The sequence below is a fragment of the Pectinophora gossypiella genome, chromosome 19 (assembly GCF_024362695.1).
Source record: "Pectinophora gossypiella chromosome 19, ilPecGoss1.1, whole genome shotgun sequence".
In the NCBI taxonomy this organism is placed as follows: Eukaryota; Metazoa; Arthropoda; class Insecta; order Lepidoptera; family Gelechiidae; genus Pectinophora; species Pectinophora gossypiella.
The window spans coordinates 3,579,718-3,601,535 of record NC_065422.1 but is presented as its reverse complement, the minus strand read 5'-3'; the positions used below and the strand labels follow the sequence as shown (position 1 = coordinate 3,601,535).

The window sequence follows — 21,818 nt, the reverse complement described above, 5'->3', positions numbered from 1 at the left end:
TTTAAACAAGATCTTGTTGTTTAAGTATTTCACAGACATGCAAAGAACAATCAAATTATTTGATAATTAGATTCCAAGATGAATACTAGGTAATTGAGACGATATTGGCAATTAATTCATCATCATCATCATCTCCCTAGCATTATCCCTTTTTTCACAGGGTCCGCTTACCTAACCTGAAGATTTGACAGGTCCGGTTTTTTACAGAAGCGACTGCCTGTCAGACCTAAACCGCGAAGGGAAAACCAGCCTAATATAAGTTAGGTCACATACCTCCGAAATACATTTCTCGGAACCGCTGGACACGTGATAATAATTTATGATCCAAACATGAATTCGAAAACAAATTTGAAAATTATTGGTTTAGGCCTATGCTGGGTTTCGAACCTGGAACCTCAAATTGAGAGTCAAGCGTTTTGCCAACTGAGCTACTACGGCTACTATATTGACAATGAATTATAAGCCTAAATAAAATTACATAATTGCTCCAATTTACATTTATGAAACAAATAAAAGAGAAGGTGCAGGTCGTGTCGTATCGAAAGGTGAAGGTTTTGGCGGGAAGAAGAGAGGAATGGCGATTAATCCACCGACAAGAGCGCAGCTCTTAAATAGAGAGAGAGAGAGAGAGAGAGAGAGAGAGAGAGAGAATTGCTCCAAACTGTCCGAGCCTTTTCATTTATTGAATTCGGTTGCTCTTTACTCGTCAATAATCGTCGACATATCCAATACTTTATCGATTAAACGATTTGCTTTTTGCATTTAAAGTGTTTCGATTGTTTTTGCCGCATTTCTGGCTAATGAAGGCAGAAATTGGTAAGGAGATATCATTGGATAAGAGGTGGGATAATCGTCGATATAAATTAGCGTTGGCATTCACTGATTTTGAACGTCGATAAAGTATTTAAGGAAAACTTATTGGGGCAACGGATATACAAATATCAAGTTGAATAGTCTGGTAAGGTATGAAATTCGTAATTTCAAAAGCCTGTTTTGCGTCAAAATTAGGAATATGGTTTTAATTGTTACAGAATTAGACCAATTTTGGGTTAGGTACTTCTTGTCGATGAGACAGTAGCGGTAATTAGCTCCGATAATGAATTACTTTCATTATTATCAGACAAAAACTACAACGGCCTCTATGGTCCAGTGGTTGTGCGTTAGGCTCACGATCCGGAGGTCCCGTGTTCGAATCCCGGTGGGGAAATATCACAAAAATTACTTAGTGATCCCTAGTTTGGTTAGGACATTGCAGGCTGATTGTCCGAAAGTAAGATGATCCGTGCTTCGGAAGGCACGTTAAGCCGTTGGTCTTTTTGTATGAAAACGCAACCAGTGACGTCATAGAAAAACGCGACAAAAGGTCGCACTTGTTATTAAATTTTTCTTTATTAAAATTCATAAATAAGTTGAATAGAAACAAAAAACGTTTTTTCTCACCTTAGATCTGTTTTTATTTAGTAATCAGAATTTCATAATCTATAACATAACATAACAAATACTTTATTGCACAAACAGGAAAAAACAAAAGAGAAATAGAATTAGTACAATAGGCGGCAATTTATATTTGACCTAGGAAACTCCCCAATTGCTTTATTTTTGTTAAAACCAGACTTTGTTTATAATGTGTTTTGAGATTCCAAAGAATTTCAGCTAGGTACGAGTATCTAGGTTTATAGCTGCTTATTACTGATGTCTGCTCGTTTCATTGCCCAATAAAGTTAACAGTACTATTATTATTCGATTTGCGTATATTGTTCGCATCCGGTAGGTATAATTTAATTTGTAGTTTTATTATCTATGGTCGCCTGGAAGTCGCTTTAAGCGATTAGGTCTCCATTTGCCAAGTACTAGTTAAGATTCCATTATTTTGGTGCAATAAAGTATATTTGAATACCTTGTAATAAATAGTGTAGGTAGAATCAAAAGACGCCAATAGGAAAATCTAGGAAGTAAGGTAAAATATAAACTGTAAAGTTTGTAGTAACACCACCACCTATCCGCACTGGAGCGGCGTGGTGGAGTAAGTATGCTCCAAAACCTCTTCGATTGAGTGTATAATATATTATGATATTATAAATTATAGAATATCTGTAATTAAGGAGTTTACTCCTTAATAAATAACGTACCTAATAGTAAATAGGGCACATCGAAGCAATTCATCTTAAAAAGCAATATTGCTTTTTGAAATTTGTTGGCAATGCGTGCGATTTTATGTGCGCAAATGTCAAATAGCAATATTGCTTTTTAGATGAATTGCTTCGATGTCGCTGTTTTAGCTCTCCGTCCAAGTAGTTAATGCCATCTGGGGCAAATCTACAATAAGTCACGTAAAAAAAAAGCTGTTCCCTCTGTACTGTCTGTTTTCTTTGTATGCTTCTTTCGTCTGAAATACTGTGTACGAATAAATACATAAATTATATACAAGAAACTGGCGAGGAGCTCGGCGGCGCAGCGGTAAACGCGCGCGGTCTGCGATTGTTGAAGTTAAGCAACTTTCGCAAAGGCCGGTCATAGGATGGGTGACCACAAAAAAAAAGTTTTCATCTCGAGCCCCTCCGTGCTTCGGAAGGCACGTTAAGCCGTTGGTCCCGGCTGCATTAGCAGTCGTTAATAACCATCAATCCGCACTGGGCCCGCGTGATGGTTTAAGGCCCGATCTCCCTATCCAACCATAGGGAAGGCCCGTGCCCCAGCTGTGGGGACGTTAATGGACTGATGATGATGATACAAGAAAGTAGTAAGTAGGTAACATTGTTTTATCACACTTCAACGTGTTGCATAGACAAAAGCACAGTGTTTAGTTAGAGAAGAAGTATTTAAATCCGTCTGTAAGTTAACATTGAACAGTGTACTGTGTTTGTTATTCTATTAGCTTTCGATCTACGTACATTTATTGTAATTTCCAGTGGGGATTCAGGGCCGTATTAACAATATCCTCACAAAATTAAAAAAAATCAAGAGTAACCGACGAATTGATAAGAGAGGTCTTCTATCGTGTGGATTATCCTCAGCAACGCTGATATTAGGCTTAATACGTTCACTCTGTATGAACCACATCATCACTAATTTAAGAGCCACGCTCTTGTCGGTGTAGCATTCTCCATTCTTGTCTATCAAAGGCCAATTCCTTCACTTCCTTATAAGACACGACGTTCGCCTTCTCTTTAATCTGTTCCATGTAATCTCTTCTTGGTGTCCCCCTTCCTCTCTATCCTTGTAGCTTCTCTTCAATGATGTTTTTTTTTTATTAAATTCATCTAAAGTTCGCAGAATGTACGGGGTCTAAATTATTATTATTATTATTATTAACTCAGGCAGGCAGTTTTCACTGATAAGTGCCTGTATTCAACTATTCAGTTGTGTTTTCCTTTCTCTGTTTTATTATACTACGTACTACTACTACTTTTTTGTTGTTTAATTATACTTAAAAACTGAAGAAATATCTAGGTAATACAATCTGAAATAGTACCAGAAGGAAATCGGCGAGAATAGGTATCTCATATTAGTGGTACGAACGTACCTAAGTAATTTTATTTCGGAATTTTCATGTCATACCTATCTAAGTTACAAATTGAAAAAAAAAAAAGTTTATGAAAATTTATATTTTTTTATGACAATGAATAAAAAAATATACCAAGAACAATAATGTTTATTTCATTATTAACGAATTTATATTTTCATATAAACGCCTTCACTTAATCCGATTTCACAATCTGTCAAATACATACATACATGAACTCACGCGTACTTCCCACCGTAAGCAGAGACTATGGAATTCCATTAGCTTCGATCCTGACGCACTTCTTTTGGCTCCTCTACATTCATCAATCGTTTCATACACGCACTCCGGTTCAGAGTAGATCGTACTACATGTCCAATTTGGTCAATGTACGTCCTTCTAGGTCAAATAAAAAGTAAAAATAATATTTTGTCCATAGGGAAGGCCCGTGCCCCAACAGTGGGGACGTTTATGGGCTGATGATGATGATGATGAATATTTTGTCGAATACAATCTTCTTCTATCGTGGAGGTTGTGAGGTGGAGTACCAACCTCATCAACCCTGGTGTCAGGGTTACAATACAATGTTAGACAAGGATCTAAATTCTGAAGTCGCCGCACATAGAAATTCTACTGTATGCATGTTCAACCCGTTGTCATCTTGTCTTGACCTATTTCTGGTTTGGAGGTTTTTCTTTTTAAAATATTCTCTGCTCGCTGACTTATCCTAGATCCATCTCTGTGAGTATATCACAAAGACCACTTTGTTTATGTTATAGGCAAGTGGCTCAGAACAACTTTAGGACTATTCTTAAACTGAGTATTTTTGGATGCCGCTTCTTCCGTAGATTGAGACTGTATTGAAATAAATATTTACTTTGATTGCCGGCTATATTGTTACGGCAAAAGGTTAATATCTTTGTAAATAGACTGCGATGATTGACTTAAAATCGGTCTTGTTTTGTTTAGAACCGGAAATGAACTATAGCGTAGAATTTTCTTGAATGAATTGAATGATATATCGCGTGGCAAATAATAATAGGTCGTAACTCGATGAGAATTTTGACTCTTAGTTGACTATTGAAGAAAAAATGCATCTCACACGTCATTTATGACAATCAATCCTTTTAGCTTTTAATTCACGTAATTTTAAGCCTTAAAATTAAAAATTACTCTTGACAATTTCAATTACACGAGTATACTACGTATTTATTTGTACATAGAACATAGAAACTACTGGATCTCTACTAAGATTTTTATAAAGAGAAAGATTTGTGTTTTTGTTTGTATCGAATAAACTCAAAAACTACTGGACTGATTTCAGAAATTCTTCCACCATTTAGAATGCTACATTATCCCTGAGTAACATAGGCTACATTTATTACTAGAAAAAGTAGGGGAGTTAAAATTTACTTTTAAAAAGTAAGTGTCCACCCGTGCTAACTCGGGAACGGGCCGCTATACAAGTATGAACGTACACTCCAACACAGTCCGTCTATCACCGCAACATCTACAATGTTTTTATAAACAGCCAACATCTCTCCGATCAACGCGATGACTGACAGCTGTCAAACTGACATCTGACGCGCATGCGCGGTACTGTCGGCGCGTGCGCTAAGTGATTGCGGATTTATTGATTGCAATTTATATTGTTACTGTAGGTTGGCTTATTGTTGACATGCCTACATCATGAACTACTTGTCTGGTCAAATAGGAAGCTCTTAGGGATTTGTTTTTGTTAGCCGTTTCATTGGTTGTGCCATTGTTGGACAAAAACCGGGTAAAAGCTTTTGCGTTGCCACTTTTCCTTGTCCCGAGCGATTGTCCTTGTCCTTATCCATTGTCTTATAAAAAGCCACATCGAAGCAATTCATATAAAAAAGAACAATATTGCTATTTGAAATTTAATGCCATTGCGCACTTACTTTTATATGCGCAAAATTGAATGTTTTGACGAACAGGGTTAAAAAGGCCACATCGAAGTAATTCATCTATAAAAAGCAATATTACAATTTGACATTTTCGCGTTATAAAAGTAACTGCGCAGTGCAAACAAATATCAAATAAATAATCAAGTAAATAGTAAGCAATAATATAGTAATAATAATCTGTTTCAGATGAATTGCTTTGATGTGGCCTTTTTAACCCCCCCCCCCCCCCCCCCAGATTCCTTGTGTTTTTTTTAGACTCCCTTAAGTACTTGACTATTGACAAATCGACCTAACCTAAGAAACTTCAATACGGCTCTTCTTGTACCAAACTTATTACATAAACTGCTTTCCCAATACTATAAGTTAACCTAATTAAACGCTTCTGCGAAACACTGCAGCCATGTCTTCTCAAACGGCTTTCATCTTAGATGTACATACAAACAAACAGACAAACATTTCACTTTATTGTGGACATTATAAGTGTAACGAGTAATTTAGCGTTTCATAAGGAAATTTCATGGAATTGTGTTTTTTCTAAGTTTTATTTACTTCTGCGTAATGTTCACAGAATAGTTGCAAATTACTAAGTAGGTAGGTTGATGATCAAAGTATTTATTGTATACCATATGGTAAACAGTTGTTATTAATATTAATGAAAAATTTTCCAAAGCTTGATAAAATTTTCTTAAACACTTCACCTTAAAACCTTCCACATACATCGGGAACTTGACATGTCACCTAAGTATATACTTTAGTCGACTACACTGTCCTTTTTCTTGATCCTTTCGCAACTTGGCTAGAACCCCTGAACTCTGTCTATCTCGCTACACCGACATATAAAAAGACCCCAATATAAAAAGCGGGTTCTAAAAGTGTATATCAGCGTAAATAACGCGACTATAAACAAAGGTGACCCAAACGCAAAGGGAGGAAGATCGTCCTACGAGAAACCACCCCCTATTTTACTGAGGCCCCAAACCCCCCTATTTTGTTGCGCCCCAAAGCCCTAACCCCCCATTTTGTGGCCCCCACCCCTTTCTCGCCTTCCTCTCCTATTCCCGGATGCTCGTCCCACTTCAACTTTTCTTTTATTCCTTACTCTTATGTTTATTTTTGTTTTCCGTTAGCCGGCGGAAATAATAACGTTGGTTTTGTGTGGATGAGACTGGAAGATACTTAATATATTATTAATGTAAACTATAGGTATTTTTTTAATGTGAATTTCTGAATGTCTGTTATTTACTAAGTACACGAACACAAAACTTATCCTACACCAAACAATGACAAAACAAAACAGACAAATTGTAACTTTTTCAGTAATAGGCAAATAATTTCACACGCAATGTCGAGCACTAGTATAAATTCACTTTTATAAATTCGTTTTAGTATTAGTTGGCTGTAGTGATTTGTGTTCACAATTGTTTACCTCAGAGTAATTATTATTTATTTTATAATGACACAAAGAAATTCGATTTCCGTAGGTATTGATGTCTTTATAAAGTCCATATAACACCAACCTTTTTCCCCTTTATTCCCCAGATAGGTACGTCCACACTAATCTTTCACATTGCAAAGATGACCTTTTGTGGGCGATAGAGTCTGTGAAGAGCCGTCATTATTCTGGTCCAACATTCATCCTGTAATTTACCTCATTCTTAAACAAACCAGCCCCCGTGAAATTAAATAGCGACTCAAAATAGATACTTGACTTTATTAATTAAAATTCAGACGTAATGTTTGTTTTGGCGGGTTTTTGCTTCGTTTAGGATGGAAATCTTGTAATAGTACCTACTGCAGATAGGACAGAGAGAGGGTTTAGGAATTAGTAGTGTCTTTATTATTTAAAGGAGGAGCTCGGTGGCGCAGCGGTAAACGCGCTTGGTCTGCGATTATTGAAGTTAAGCAACTTTCGCAAAGGCCATAGGATGGGTGACCACAAAAAAAAAAGTTTTCATCACGAGCTCCTCCGTGCTTCGGAAGGCACGTTAACCCGTTGGTCCCGGTTACTATTTACTGATGTGAGTAATCGTTACATGAGCCATGTCAGGGGCCTTTGGCGGCTCAATCATAACCATAACAGCAGGGTTGATGAGACTGGTATTCCACCTCACAACCCACACGATAAGAAGAAGAGAAAAAAGTACATAAAATTATAATAATCCCCGTTGCTACGCGCCATATAATCAACAAACAAGCCACAGAGGTTGCCAGATCTTACGCCAACATCCACCTTTTCATTATTAATTTATCACACATATACCTCGTATTATTACAAAAACGTATATCCTTACCATTCTCCGATTCCACACAAATGCCAGACCACACTATAAAGAAAGAAGATTAATAAAGCTTGTGAGCACACTCACCACACCTGTCTTTTGTCGCTAATGGACCCTGCCCTTAATCTCTCCGGAGACGGCCACAGGAAAAATGGGAAAATGTAGTGTTTCTCTAAGATGGGAATTATAGTATACTTAAAGGTTAGAATAAAAGAATTTATAGTTATAGATAAGTCTAGTTAAAATGAGTTAGATATTGTTTTTAAGTTACGCTGTTTTAGGATGATAATAACGGACAGTGCCATAGTTATAAGAAAACGGAGTATAAAATAACATCGCGCCTGTATCCACGAAGGGGTAGCCAGAGGTGTAAAGACTCGAAAATTACACTTAAGTCCCATGTAATAGGGGGCAAGTTAAGTCTGTTGCCGTTAACCGGGCACAAATCCTACGTGATATCAATTATCTATGATCCAAACACGTAAAATCGAATTCAGTGGTTTAGAGACCGAGCCAGGATTCGAACCCGTGACATTAGGGTGTAAGTCACGCGTTCTACGAACAGAGCTATCACGTATCTTTACAAAAAAATTAAAATCCGAATAGAAATCGAGAAACTATAAAAAAATGTTGGTGACCTTTGATGTTTCACCAGTTACTGATAATTTATCTGATTTCGAAGACTATCAGGAACTTATCCGGCAGATAAATAATAAATTAGACAGTTTATCAGAAAGCGGTGACAAAGGGCCTATGCCCTTTAGTTAATAAAAAATATAATAAGTATATATATATTTCGGGTATTTCCTATATGGAATAGAATTAGTGTTAGTAACAAACATACTTGTGTATGTTAGGGCTCATAAAATAAAAATAAAATTAAAATCATTCTCAAAATTGAAATTAAAATAAAAATCAAATTAAAATCATTCTCAAAATTGAAATTAAAATAAAAATCAAATTCAAAATTAATAACAATTTAATCTGACTTTAGTGTCTTTGACAAGGTGGATGCGGGTGCATTGCTGCGTAATAGCACTGTCTACGTCCAGTCTAATATAAATTTAATACAGCCTAATATAACCTAATAGAAATATTTAGGAACTTCTTACGAGTTACAAAATCGTACACAAGCATTCAGCAAAAGATTTCAGCAAGAAACTTAAAGGAAGTCTACCAAAAGCTATCTTCCTTTTTTGAAGAAAGTATAAAATCCAGATTCGCGGGTATCCAAGCCTAAAAATTAAAAGTTACATTCCAACTGGTTTGAGCTAGAAATAATTGGAGGAGCCTTGAGCTAACCGCCCGGATGGGGGTAACAAGCGAACCCGGGTAAAGGGCATAGCTGGGTAACAACTCGGGTAAAAGCATAGCTGGGTAACAAGCCGCGGAAATCTGGGCATATCCGGGTAAAAGTTAACGAGGATTCATCCGAGCAAGCATTCTTAAGATGTCTATGTTTTGTTGTAGAGTGAAGCGCGTTTGGATCGGTTGCGTTTATGCATGTTATGTACATACATACATACACTCAGGCACGTAATCCCTAATGGGGTGGGCAGAGCCACAAGTAATCGAAACAATTAGCAGCCGTTGTTAATATGAAGTCCTAAGATGGGTATGATGAACCTTATCTTCTCGTGTGGGTTGTGAGGGGAATTACCAACGTCATCAACCCTGGTGTCAGGGTTACTATTGTGCCGCCAAAGACCCCTGACATGACTCATAATAACGACTACGTACTTACATCAGTAAGTAGTAACCGGGACCAACGGCTTAACGTGCCTCCCGAAGCACGGATCGTCTTACTTTCGGACAATCAGGTGATCAGCCTGTAATGTCCTAACCAAACTAGGGACCACAAAGTAATTTTTGTGACATGTCCCCACCGGGAATCGAACCCAGGACCTCCGGATCGTAAGCCCAACACTCAACCACTGGACCATGGAGGCCGTTACTACTACACTACTACTATTATACTATTTATGCACAGGTGATCAACCTATCGCCGATATAATATTGACATCTATATTGACTCACCTTATCATATAATTTTGACATTGTATTTAGTTAAGCGTACCTAATGAAATTATTTTTAATTATATTCACATTTATATTAACTCACATTATTTTAATATCTAATTGAAATTGTAATTTAAATATATTAGAATTAAAATTGTACACCTAGACTGGTATGCTGCAGTGGATGTATGTAATATTGTTTAAGACCTTCTTGACCTGTAGCAATGCAATAAATACATTTGAATTTGAATTTGAATGCGAAAACCCGCGTCGAAATGAAGCTGTAAGCGCCAGACACATATGCCTATTACACGAAGCGTTTATAACTTCCCCCGGGACGAAATTTCTAACAGATTAGGTAATAAATCAACAATTAAGACAACTCCACATCAATGCGGCGGCTTTGTGAAGCTTTTTTATAATGGAGCTTAAACTATAACTAATAACAAAGCAGTTTTAGACATCCGGCGACAAAGGGACGACGTTTGCTTTATTTCAAACACGTTGAAAAACACACATTCTCGTATTAAGATAAGATAATTTATTTAAGTACAAAAGACACAAAATATATAAAAAAACTAGGTAAATTAACAAAGAAAGAAAGAAAGGAACGTTTATTATAAAGGGACACCACAGTAACAGATATAAAATAAATAACAAAAATATAATACAAAACACGGAGTAACACATAACTTACAAGCTAGTGTTAATCATACCTATGTACAATTAATACCTTAACCTAAGTATACATACAATATTATAACTATTTTAACTTAAAATAAATATTAATGTATTGGTAAAGAGCTATGAGAGGGGTCGTTTTTAAAAAACAGTGATAGAAATGTCACCTTATGTCAATTCCATACATTTTTATCACTCGTACCTTATGTCAATCCTATACATTTTTATAACTGTCACCTAATGTCAATCCCATACATTTTTATCACTGTCACCTAATGTCAATCTCCACACATTTTTATCACTGTCACTCTCAATTGTCATTATCGTTTTCAACATGGCTGAGGTCCTAATTATATTAGTCTTAAATATGATTTGACGAATATGTACGTGTTGTAATGATATTGGTATTAGTAACTATTAGTCCTGTCAATCAGTAGTTCTATTTAAAAGTTCTATGAACAAAACTACCGGGATCCTGCACCTTTTTTTACTTTGTCAAAACACGAAATCAAATTTCATTTAAATTAAAAAACAACTGGAATATAATACAGTCCCTCCATAGAATAATCATATAAATATAAACAATCGTTTGAAACTCGTAGTACCACTCGAGAAGACAAAACTTCTAAGGGTTCTCGACTGGGAGCCCACTTCAAAACTCACGTTTAAAACGTTATACTTTTCATATAAAAAATGTGGGAGTTACGCCATTTTGAATTTGGGGACGGGAACCCCTATTTTGAGGTTTTCTTCAAATTAGTTTGTGATTTTGATCGGACGTCGGTCGATCACGTGGCATTTTAATGACGGTTTTAACACTAGCTGTGCTGTTGTTCGCCAAAAGTTAATTAGGTGGTTTCCTTTATTGTACTTAAAACATTTCTATTTCGTTAGACTGGACATTTTTTTTTTGCATCATTTTTCTTTTGGAGTTTGACTTATCATCTTAGGTAAGGATTCGCGGTAGCCCTGTTCAGAGTAAATTCTTGTCGGATAACAGTTTTTACCCCGACTCGAGCTCCCACTGAATTCGACTTCATGAGTTTGAATTCATGTTTGGACCATAAACAATTGCTATCACGAGGTTTCCTGGATTTGTGGCCCGGTTAATGGCAATTGGCTCGCCTCTATACATTGTATGCCTATATGGCGGGATATAGCTGGATGAAACAATTTATAATTGATATGAACGCCTATACTGTACCTATGATCCACAATAAATATATTTAATTTAATTTAATTTCATTTCATTTCTATTACATGGGACTTAAACAGCTTTCGAGTCTTAAGACCTCTGGCAGATACAGGCGCGATTTTATTTTAAACTCCATAACATACACAAACATAACATAAATAGCCTATACGTCCCACTGCTGGGCACAGGCCTCCCCTCAATCAACCGGAGAGGGTATGGAGCATACTCCACCACGCTGCTCCACTGCGGGTTGGTGGAGGTGTTTTTACGGCTAATAGCCGGGACCAATGGCTTAACTTACTTTTTCGGACAATCAGGTGATTCAAGCCTGAAAAGTCCTTACCAAACAAAGGACAGTCTCACAAGCCCACTCCATTTTCTTATAACTTTGACACTGTCCGTTATCATCACCCTATCATTTATGTAAACTGTACACCTCTGCCTACCCCTTCGAGGATATAGGCGTGATGCTATGTTACGTTAAAACCAGATAGGTATACTCCCCAGCACCAACATACTTACATACCAAAATAACGCAACAAATTTATTATTTGCAACCTCCACTCCGAAGCCGTGTTACCCCAGGCAGAAATCAACTAATGATGATGAATAAGTACAGTAAATTACAATACGCTATCTCCTTTGATAAGACAACAAATATCACGAAAAAAATACGGCGGTTCCCATTAAATTCGCTGCAAAACGCATAATCACTGCGCCGGGGTTGGTAGATAAGATCAGTGCATCGCCCATTAAAAATCGCAATTCATGATGCATCACAATACAGCGAACGTGCACTGTGACGGGAGAAGCGATAGCGATTAAAGGAGATTTTTATTTTTCCTTATATAGTACCTTCTGTTCCCCACCTAGCAATGTCCACAGAATACCAGCGTCGTGGCTCGCGCCGCGGCTTATGCTGAGTGAGGCCCTTTTATAAAGGACACCACCATTGTTGAGAAGTCCATACGCCCTAATTAAAACACATAATAACGGGTTCTTACCACGTTTAAAGTAGGGATATGAGACTCCCGATATTTCGACACGGTTGCAAGTGCCATGATCACGGGATGACTGGTGAGATTGGATTGTTTCCATACACCCTATTACAATTTGTCTTAATGTTTCATCATCATCAGCAGCCCATTAACGTCCCCACTGCTGGGGCACGGGCCTTCCCTATGGATGGATAGGGAGATCGGGCCTTAAACCATCACGCGGGCTCAGTGCGGATTGATGGTTATTAACGACTGCTAATGCAGCCGGGATCAACGGCTTAACGTGCCTTCCGAAGCACGGAGGAGCTCGAGATGAAAACTTTCTTTTTTCTGTCTGTCATAATGTTTACTATCTATTTATTTGTACTCTGTTGTGTAAGTTGTTTCTTTCTTTCTTGATTATAAGTTATGTGTTATTCCGTGTATTGTTTTATATTTGTCACTGTCGTGTCCCTTTATAATAAAAAAATCTTTCTTTCTTTCTGATTCATAAATATTCTCCTAGGTCTACCCTTCCTCTCTCCTTCAATAACAAATAAAAGTGAAGGTGCAGGTCATATCGTATCACGACGTGAAGGTTTAGGCGGGAAGAAGAGAGGAATGGCGATTACTCCGCCGACAAGAGCACAGCTCTTAAACAAAGAGAGCGAGTACCTACTGTAATGTCGCGATTTTTTTTAAATTATTTATCGAATACCTTAAATGCATCGCATTGCTAAACCAGACCTGAGTTCGCCCAGAAGGTGCCTGTTCACTCTGGTCTTGATAGCGCCCGAGTTATATGCATTTGGAAATACACAGACGGCAGAGAATTCCATTCCTAAGTATAGTTTCTGTGCAAAAGAAATATTGATTTAATGACTATTTAACGTTTTTTCGCTTATCGCTCCCGCTCCGCTCATGACAGCACACAGCCAAACATCGCTCGATAAACCCGGCGATAACCAGTCGGGACTCCCGGGGCGCGCCGCAGTTGTCCGACGACATCCGAGGCGATCCACTTGACACATTAATTGGAGACCGTCAAAATGTTTGCCTTACTTTTCGCTCTCGCTGTTCCCAGGTTAATGTGACAGCGCCTTTATTGTAGTCGTTAGATTCGATTTTTGAATTCATCCATCCATATTCTTCTATCGTGTGGGTTTCAGGTCAGGGTTATTATTGAGCCGCCATAGCCCCTGACATAGCCCCTGACATGACTCATGTAACGACTACGTACTTACATCAGTAAGTAGTAACCGGGACCTACGGCTTAACGTGCCTTGGACAATCAGATGATCAGCCTGTAATGTCCTTACCAAACTAGGGATCACAGAGTGATTTTTGTGATTTGTCCCCACCGGGATTCGAACCCGGGACCTCCGGATCGTGAGCACAACGCTCAACCACTGGACCACGGAGGCCGTCCATCCATATTGATCCATACCCCTACCATAAAGGATTATTTATAGTTTAATTATATAGACAGGTTTGTGTTAATTTAACCTATATACCATACCAGTATTGCACCGTTGCCGTCTCCAATATTTGCTAAGTTCTACAAGTTGCCTGGAAGAAGCAATAAGGCCGATAATTATGCTTCTCTTGTCATTTCGTGGTTATTACGTAAACAGCCTATATACGTCCCACTGCTGGGCACAGGCCTCCCCTCAATCAACCGGAGGGGGTATGGAGCATACTCCACCACGCTGCTCCAATGCGGGTTGGTAGAGGTGTTTTTTACGGCTAATAGCCGGGACCAACGGCTTAACGTGCCCTCCGAAGCACGGAATCATCTTACTTTTTCTGACAATCAGGTGATTCAAGCCTGAAAGTCCTTACCAAACAAAGGACAGTCTCACAAAGTGATTTCTACAATGTCCCCATCGGGAATCGAACCCGGACCTCCAGATCGTGAGCCTTACGCTCTAACCACTAGACCACGGAGGCTGTTTTATTTTATGTTATTGTATTTGTGTCTCCTCTGAAGTAATCTCAGTTTTTTACTGTGATCCGAATTTCTCCCAGACAATATGGTAGTTTCCAACTAGTCATATCAGTCACTTTCTACTAAACGTCAAAACGCGAAATTTCTATGATATTTGTATGAAAAATCAAACTGTGACGTCATAGAAAAAAACTTGAAAAAAAAAATAAAATGATAATGGTTTCTCTGTAAACAGAATTTCATAATTTATCTTGAACCTAGTGCACGAGTTTGGGTTTGTATAGCACATCAGCTAATTCTGAAATATGCATTCTGATTTCTGACGCAACAAGAAAGGGGCCAGTTTTGTAAATTACGTCGAAATCCAAACAGGTAATCTTTAAAACCAGATTTAATCGAACATCTACAATAATTAACTGTAATTCTATTGCTACACTTAAAAGCCAAATAAATTATCTGTCTACATTCGCCATTTTTAGTCTAAATATTCGTTATCTTACTATGCCATCAAACATGATTAGCTAAGGATTAAAGCAAAAACTAGAATTATTACCTATTTGCATAATACCAATAACATACATAAACTTACGCCTATTTCCCACCGGGATAAGCAGAGACTATAGAATTCCATTTGCTTCGATCCTGACACACTTCTCTTGCTTCCTCCACATTCATCAATCGCTTCATACACGCACGCCGGTTCATAGTAGGTCGTATTAAACAAGGACAGCTCCAATTTGGTCATCGTAAGTCCTTCTCGGTCTTCCTCTGCCAGCCCTACCATCAACTTTCGCATTATATACCGCTTTTGCAATTCTATTAACAAGAACAAACCAACCAATAACATACATAACAAATAAAGATAAAACATACCACAATAGGCCTTAATGCTAAATAGCAATCTCATTGCTACATATCCTGCAATGATCGACAACGTTTTAGATACTGGCGCCGACGACTAATCATCAGATCAGTCGATCGACTGATCCAACGCAGATGCAAAAAGTGACGTTGCAATTCTACATATGAAATAATTAATTCACTATGTTATTGTGCAATCTGTTGTCGATATGAAAACGCATTTAAAGCTGTTATAGGAGAATAATGGAGTAGCTAATGATGTAAAAATAAATAGGTACGTTGTAAATATCGTAACGGGTACCAAACCAACTGCTGATTAAATATACCAGCAAGATTGACAGTTCAAAAGATCGCTTCTTTGTCTTCTACAGACGATGGAACCACAACATTTGTTATAAGTCATAAAATATTTAATCCCTTTTTGCTAGGTAGTTTTACTGTATTGACTTATGGACTGAAACTACAATCTTATTCGTCGTATTAGACACGATGTCATTCTGGCTAATTCTGAAATGGAGTAGAATTATTCAAAACCTCATCTTAATGCTATCGTAGTTGTAAAAGATTCGGGCATCAATTTTAAGTTTCTAAACCCTTTAGTTTAGGCAATAGTTGATATTAATATGCCAGTTAGCATCTGTTTTTATATATTTAGAAAGTATTAGACTCTCCATATCTTCCTTATTCAGGGCACCTACATTAGCGATTCATTTTGATATGTCATCGCGTCCATAATGCCCTCTGTCAGCCCCACGCGGCACCCTTTGTATGCTTTATTTAAATTATCAACACTTTTTATCTTTACCCTGTACAACATGTTGTGACTCGGTTGTTCTAATCATGTTTGAGATACAAGTGAATTTGCTGTTTTAAGTGATGCAAGTTCAATTGGATTTTAGGAACTAATTCGCCCTTAGTTGGCAGTGTTCCCTTGAGACAGCGTGATCGCGTAACGGTCTTTAAAATGATTGTTGTACTTAAAATTAGTCTACTTTTTCTCACTTATTGACTGCCCAGTAAAATATTTCTGCATATTATTTATATTTTTTTTCTGAAACTACGTAGATGTGGCGCACCAACTATTTCTGCCCATATCATATAGATGGCGTTTATCCATGCCCTGAAACGCGCTAACGAAGTTCTCATACAAATAACAACGTACTATGGCTCTGTTCAGTAATTCCAAGCAATATTTGGCAGCTAAAATTGCAGTCTTATTAATTTGACTTCTTACTTAGCAAAAATCAAAGTGGTTATTTTTAATTTGTCACTACAAAACATATATTTTGTGCGAATTTAATTTTCATTCGGTCCTATTTCTATACTTAGTTTTCTAAATCGCAATAATTATAATACTACTGTGTCGCAATAATTTCTCTGAGTTTTAAATGTTTTTAATACGACTGAATTCATCAGTACAAATGACGTTTACACTACATGACACAGTTCTACCACATTTCTGTGTAAATCAACTTCAACTTATATTATTTCATCACTAACACCTGTTATAAAGTCCATAATTAGATCCTCATAACGATTATTCCAAAGATATTCTGTAGCATCAGTGTCTTTAATCTTGGCTATTGCGTTAATTCTAATAGTGATATTCCAAATACCTTGACTAGAATAATCTATCTGGAAACGAGAGCATGTCGACTCGGTGACAGTAAATATTATGATTTCACCCAAGATCTTGCAACTCTTACGTCAATGTGACGTCTGTTTCATTATACCGCTTTCCGTATATTTTCACCTAAGCCAACATTTTTCACCTCAATCCAATCTTAATCCCGCTTCTTAAGGCCGAGATTCGTTCGTTTCTTCTGGAGAACCGAAGTGGGATTACACTATTTTGATATCGGCGCCGGCTTTATAAATTATGTCATGGTATGTCCGGTCGTCAGAACTGATCTCTTTGTCAATTCTTACTACGATATATTTCTCTAGTTTAGTGCCGTTTTTGATATATACGTCACCTTAAGCTATGCTTTCATCTTAATCGGTAAGCTTATTTGTCCATGCTATGCCGACAATGTCTTAATCAGAATTAATTAAATCATCTTGATGCAAAGAAATTTCACAATGTCGGAGATTATCATCGTTCTATAATCTAAATGTATTATGAGATTAGCTGTTTGGCTTCAAAGCGGCAGTGACAGATGGAGCTTGTTTTCATTAGCTATTTATATCGGCAGCCATCTTTATTGATCGGACATCGGCGCACACGCTCCTGACGTCGCCAAATCACGCCCAACTGTTCCTATTGGCAAAGGTTCTATTGTCACGTTCATCTTGTGAAACTATAACACTCTGTCTTTCTTGTATGTGTATACTTTCATTTTCACATTATTTACGAGGGTACGTCCCACCTGCGCTGGAGTAACAATAATTTGTTATAACGCAGCTGGTCTCCTATATCAAAAATCACATTTTTATATCATCTCTAACATTAATAATGCTATCAAAATGCGGTCGAAATGCCAAAACGACGGTCGGCTGTAAAATATAAGCGCCAATTGCTAGGACATATCCGCAGAGCTATTAAATAAAAGTCTTTTTACATTAGATAAATCGCGTACGTTATTCGGGAACATCTGTCCCTTGCCGATTACGCCCATACATTATACTCAGTTTGTTGTTTTTAATAAAAAGTTTAATCCGTTCGGTTATGACGGCAATTTGTCAGGCCGATGGAAAAACTTGGTCGATTACAGTGGCGACGGCGCCCGCAATCGGTAAGGACCTATTACACCGCTCTCGGATCTTTTTATTCGTGCGATTATGTCATGTTTATTTATGCATTCGCTTTTGTCTTCCATTAGCGCTTCCCTTTTATCTTCGGCGGTCATTTTTCACTTAAAATGTATTTCACTGTCAGAAGCACATTATGCACATTTGCACGATACTTTTAAAACTTAAAAATCTCTTTCATATTTGCATGAAAACGATCTCGATCGTCCGGAAATGTGTCTCGTCGGGAGATTTCGGTTTCATCACCTTATAACGTCTTACTCAGTGCCGCCATTAACAATTCAATGCGTTCTAAATGAAGAGCCGATAAAATGTATATTGTGGAATTCGTCACGACTCCCAAGCAATTAATCCGAGTTTCTTTTTTTGGGAATTTGCTTTACGGCTTCGGAGATTTAGTGTGCGCGTTCCCAGTTGATTTGTACTCACGTTTTAGCTTACTCTTTGTTGTTGGCTTAAGTATGGCCATATATTGTGAGGAACAAATTTTGCGCGGAAAGCATCTCTCATTAAGACTGATTGTTGAAAGTCCCGCAATTTGAGGACCGGTTTTAGTGGGAGAATTCTTTCTGTTTTCAACTCCTCATTTTTGTTTTTGCTCGCACTTGTTATGTTGTTAAATAGCTGGTAATTGTGTTTTACTGCCAGCCTAGGTACATTAACAAGGCTCACAATAAATATGTCGGGTAGTTTTTGTTGTTTTACCCTTCCGTTGTTTATTGTTCATAATTTAATATCATTTGTCTGAACGTGGCCGGGCTTATTTTTTATGGCAACACCTTCTGATTATAATCACCAGCATTTGCTTAAGGACGTGGTTTAACAAAATTGCTTTTAGAATGAGGTGTTACTTTATGTAGCTAAACAATACAAAACAAGTTCTTGTTGCATACAGACTTGTTGGTAATCTGTAGTGACGATCTAGAATGAATTGCGTTTGGAAAATCTTTAGATCAATAAGTAGATGAATAGGTATCCGATCTTATGCAAGGAACACGTATATATCTACACAGGTAGGCCTTTCTGCGTTTGTTTCTTCATCATGCAAAAACGACAAATCTAATTGTAATTCTGCATCTTCAATAGACATTCCCACGCTATATCTCTTTGGTCTGACCTGACCAGCGGGCCTAGCACCGTAAACACGCGACTCTTTCTCGTACTGTGAAAGAGACGTCGACATACGTCACCCGTCACTCTCTCACAGTACTGCACAGAGAGAGACAGATGATCTCTGTCGCGCCCTAGGCCCGCAGGTTCACAGAGACTAAGTGTATCAACTAATAAGAAAGCTAGTAATATTATTGTGTCAATGGGAGATAGCTCGTACCTAAGCACAGGTTCTACATATTGCAAGTACCACCAGTGCTTTATATCTGTTGATTTTTGGTGCTACCATCACTATTCCTATAGTTGTAGAAGTGATTGGTCCAATACATACATTTTTTTTTAATATAATGAAACTAAGACGTGGATAAAACACAACATTAAATCTTACCCCTTTGGTACTAATCATAACTGCACCCATAGTTATTTACTTGATCGGTCTAATAAATACCTACATTTTATGGTTGTCTCTTGGAATGTGTTTATCAAAACTACACATGTAAATTACAAGTTACAAGTGTCAATATTTATTTCACAAGTATATTTTACAATCCCTCTACTTTTTTTGATAAACGTAATTGTAACTTGTGAGTAACTTATTGCTTGTGAACGTGCAGACTTGTAAGTTTTGATAAACATAGCACTGGTGGTGGTTACCTGGAAGAAATTGCTCTAGAGCAATAAAGCCTCCCAAATTGTACTGATCCATGTGTGAAGAATGAAGTGTAATTGATTTGATTTTAAATTTTATTATTACGAAAATATACTAAGGTGTGAACGAAAAGAATACAGCATTAAATCTTTCTTCTTTTGTTACAGAACATAGGCAATGTCCAAGCCGAGTTGGAACTCCAAAGACTGCAGCAGGAACAACTGCGGAGACAGGAGCTGGTGCGGCGGGGCCAGCACGGATTGTATCCAGGCCCTCCGCTGGCGCTGCTGCCACTACTGGAGCAGATGCGGCCACAGGCGCAGGCGCCTCAGAATGTAAGTCTTCTTTTATCGTATGGGTTGTGTTGATGACCAACCTCATCAACCCTGGATTCTTATTGAGCAGCTATCAGGGTTTCTATTGAGCCGCCAAAGGCACCTGACATGGCTCATGTAACGACTACCTTACGTACTTGCATTAGTAACTAGTAACCGGGATCAACGGTTAAACGTGCCTGCAGCACGGATCATCTTACTTCCAGACAACCGGGCGATCAACCTGCAATGTCCTAACTAAACTAGGGATCACACAGTGATTTTTGTGTTATGTCTGCACCGGGATTCGAAACCTGGACCTTCGATTCGAAACATTCCCGGGATATGATATTTTTAGGAATTCAGAGTGGAAAATATTAAAAAAAAAATAGGTTTCAGTTACTAACAAAAGAATTTTAATAACAATTAATTAATTTAAAAATACGAAAACAAAAATAACTAACGAACAATACGAAACTACTAGCAAAACAATTCGATATATAAAGAGAAATAAGTAAGACAAATAACGCGCGGCGCAACACGTCCGTTCGGTACGAAGTCGAGTAAGCGAAAGAGGCGGCAGCGTGGAGGGGAATCGTATTTATGCAGACTGGTCACTGACGTCACCGTCCACCGGTACACTGACGGGGAAAACTTGCTGATACGGCCACTCCTGACTCCCTGACGTCCTCGTCAGGCGTAGGGAACGGCTCTATTTCGGGGTCATCGAGCAGCGGCATGGACCTTGAAGATGGACCAGGTTGAAGTCCTTCGTCAGGCTCCAGTCTTCCTAGTCCTTCAGCTCCTGTATCAGACCCAGTAGAGGGGCCTGGTCGAGACTCTGTAACAATCTCTGTCTCCTCAGTACCTGAAATCGAGTATAAATCTTTATTTTATGCCACCTCACATGAATTACGAGTTACATAATTTGTACCGATCATTGTAAGTCACAAGAATATAATTTGAAGAATAAGAGATAGATAGATAGCTAGCTAATAGACCTTTTAACCCAAAGAAAAGCAATAAAGTTACAACGGTATCCACCTCACTAGAAAATCTTACGGTTATTACTTGAAAAATACCTAAGTAAATAGTAAAAATGTTAATTAGTGAGGCTGAAAAAGGAAGAAAATAACATTAAAATGTAAAATAGCTGAAACATAAAACTCATTAGCAAGTTATCTATTTATGACTCTTTATACCAGTCACAAACAAATAAATCAAAGTTATTCATTTATGATTCTGCAATAAATCACAAATAAATAAATAGGTACCGGTAATAGCGCTTTCCAAGTAACTGTAGGCAGAGGCCTTAAGTCCGCATACCTCACAGTTAATACAAGGTCTGTCTACTCATAGCACAGACATCACACAAACCTCCAAAAAAGGCTTCACACGTCTCAGGAGTCCATTCACCACGCCAGGGTATCATGAACTGAGCGGCAGCATAGGTACTTTTCCCATAAGCTCCGGCAAGCAACTTGAGCTCATAGCGCCCATTGTCCAAAACACGCAGCACACGATATGGTCCCCGCATGCCCGGATCCAGCTTGCCCTTGGACTGCGCGTACTTCACGACAAACACCAGGTCATCCTTGTTG

General features: G+C 37.9%; 2 protein-coding genes across 5 annotated transcripts in view; one reads left to right on the top strand and one right to left on the bottom strand.

The window, feature by feature from the left end:
- Positions 1 to 21,818, bottom strand: part of LOC126375497 (gastric triacylglycerol lipase-like) — a 294,161-nt gene that overhangs the window by 200,135 nt on the left and 72,208 nt on the right. The window lies entirely within an intron of this gene.
- The window catches only part of LOC126375491 (transcription factor SOX-5), a 414,266-nt gene that overhangs the window by 365,503 nt on the left and 26,945 nt on the right, over positions 1 to 21,818 (top strand). For all 3 annotated transcript variants that reach the window (XM_050022446.1, XM_050022447.1, XM_050022445.1), the window contains exon 4: positions 20,071 to 20,238. In XM_050022446.1, coding sequence (XP_049878403.1) covers positions 20,071 to 20,238 — 168 coding nt within the window. The remainder of the gene's footprint in view (positions 1 to 20,070; positions 20,239 to 21,818) is intronic.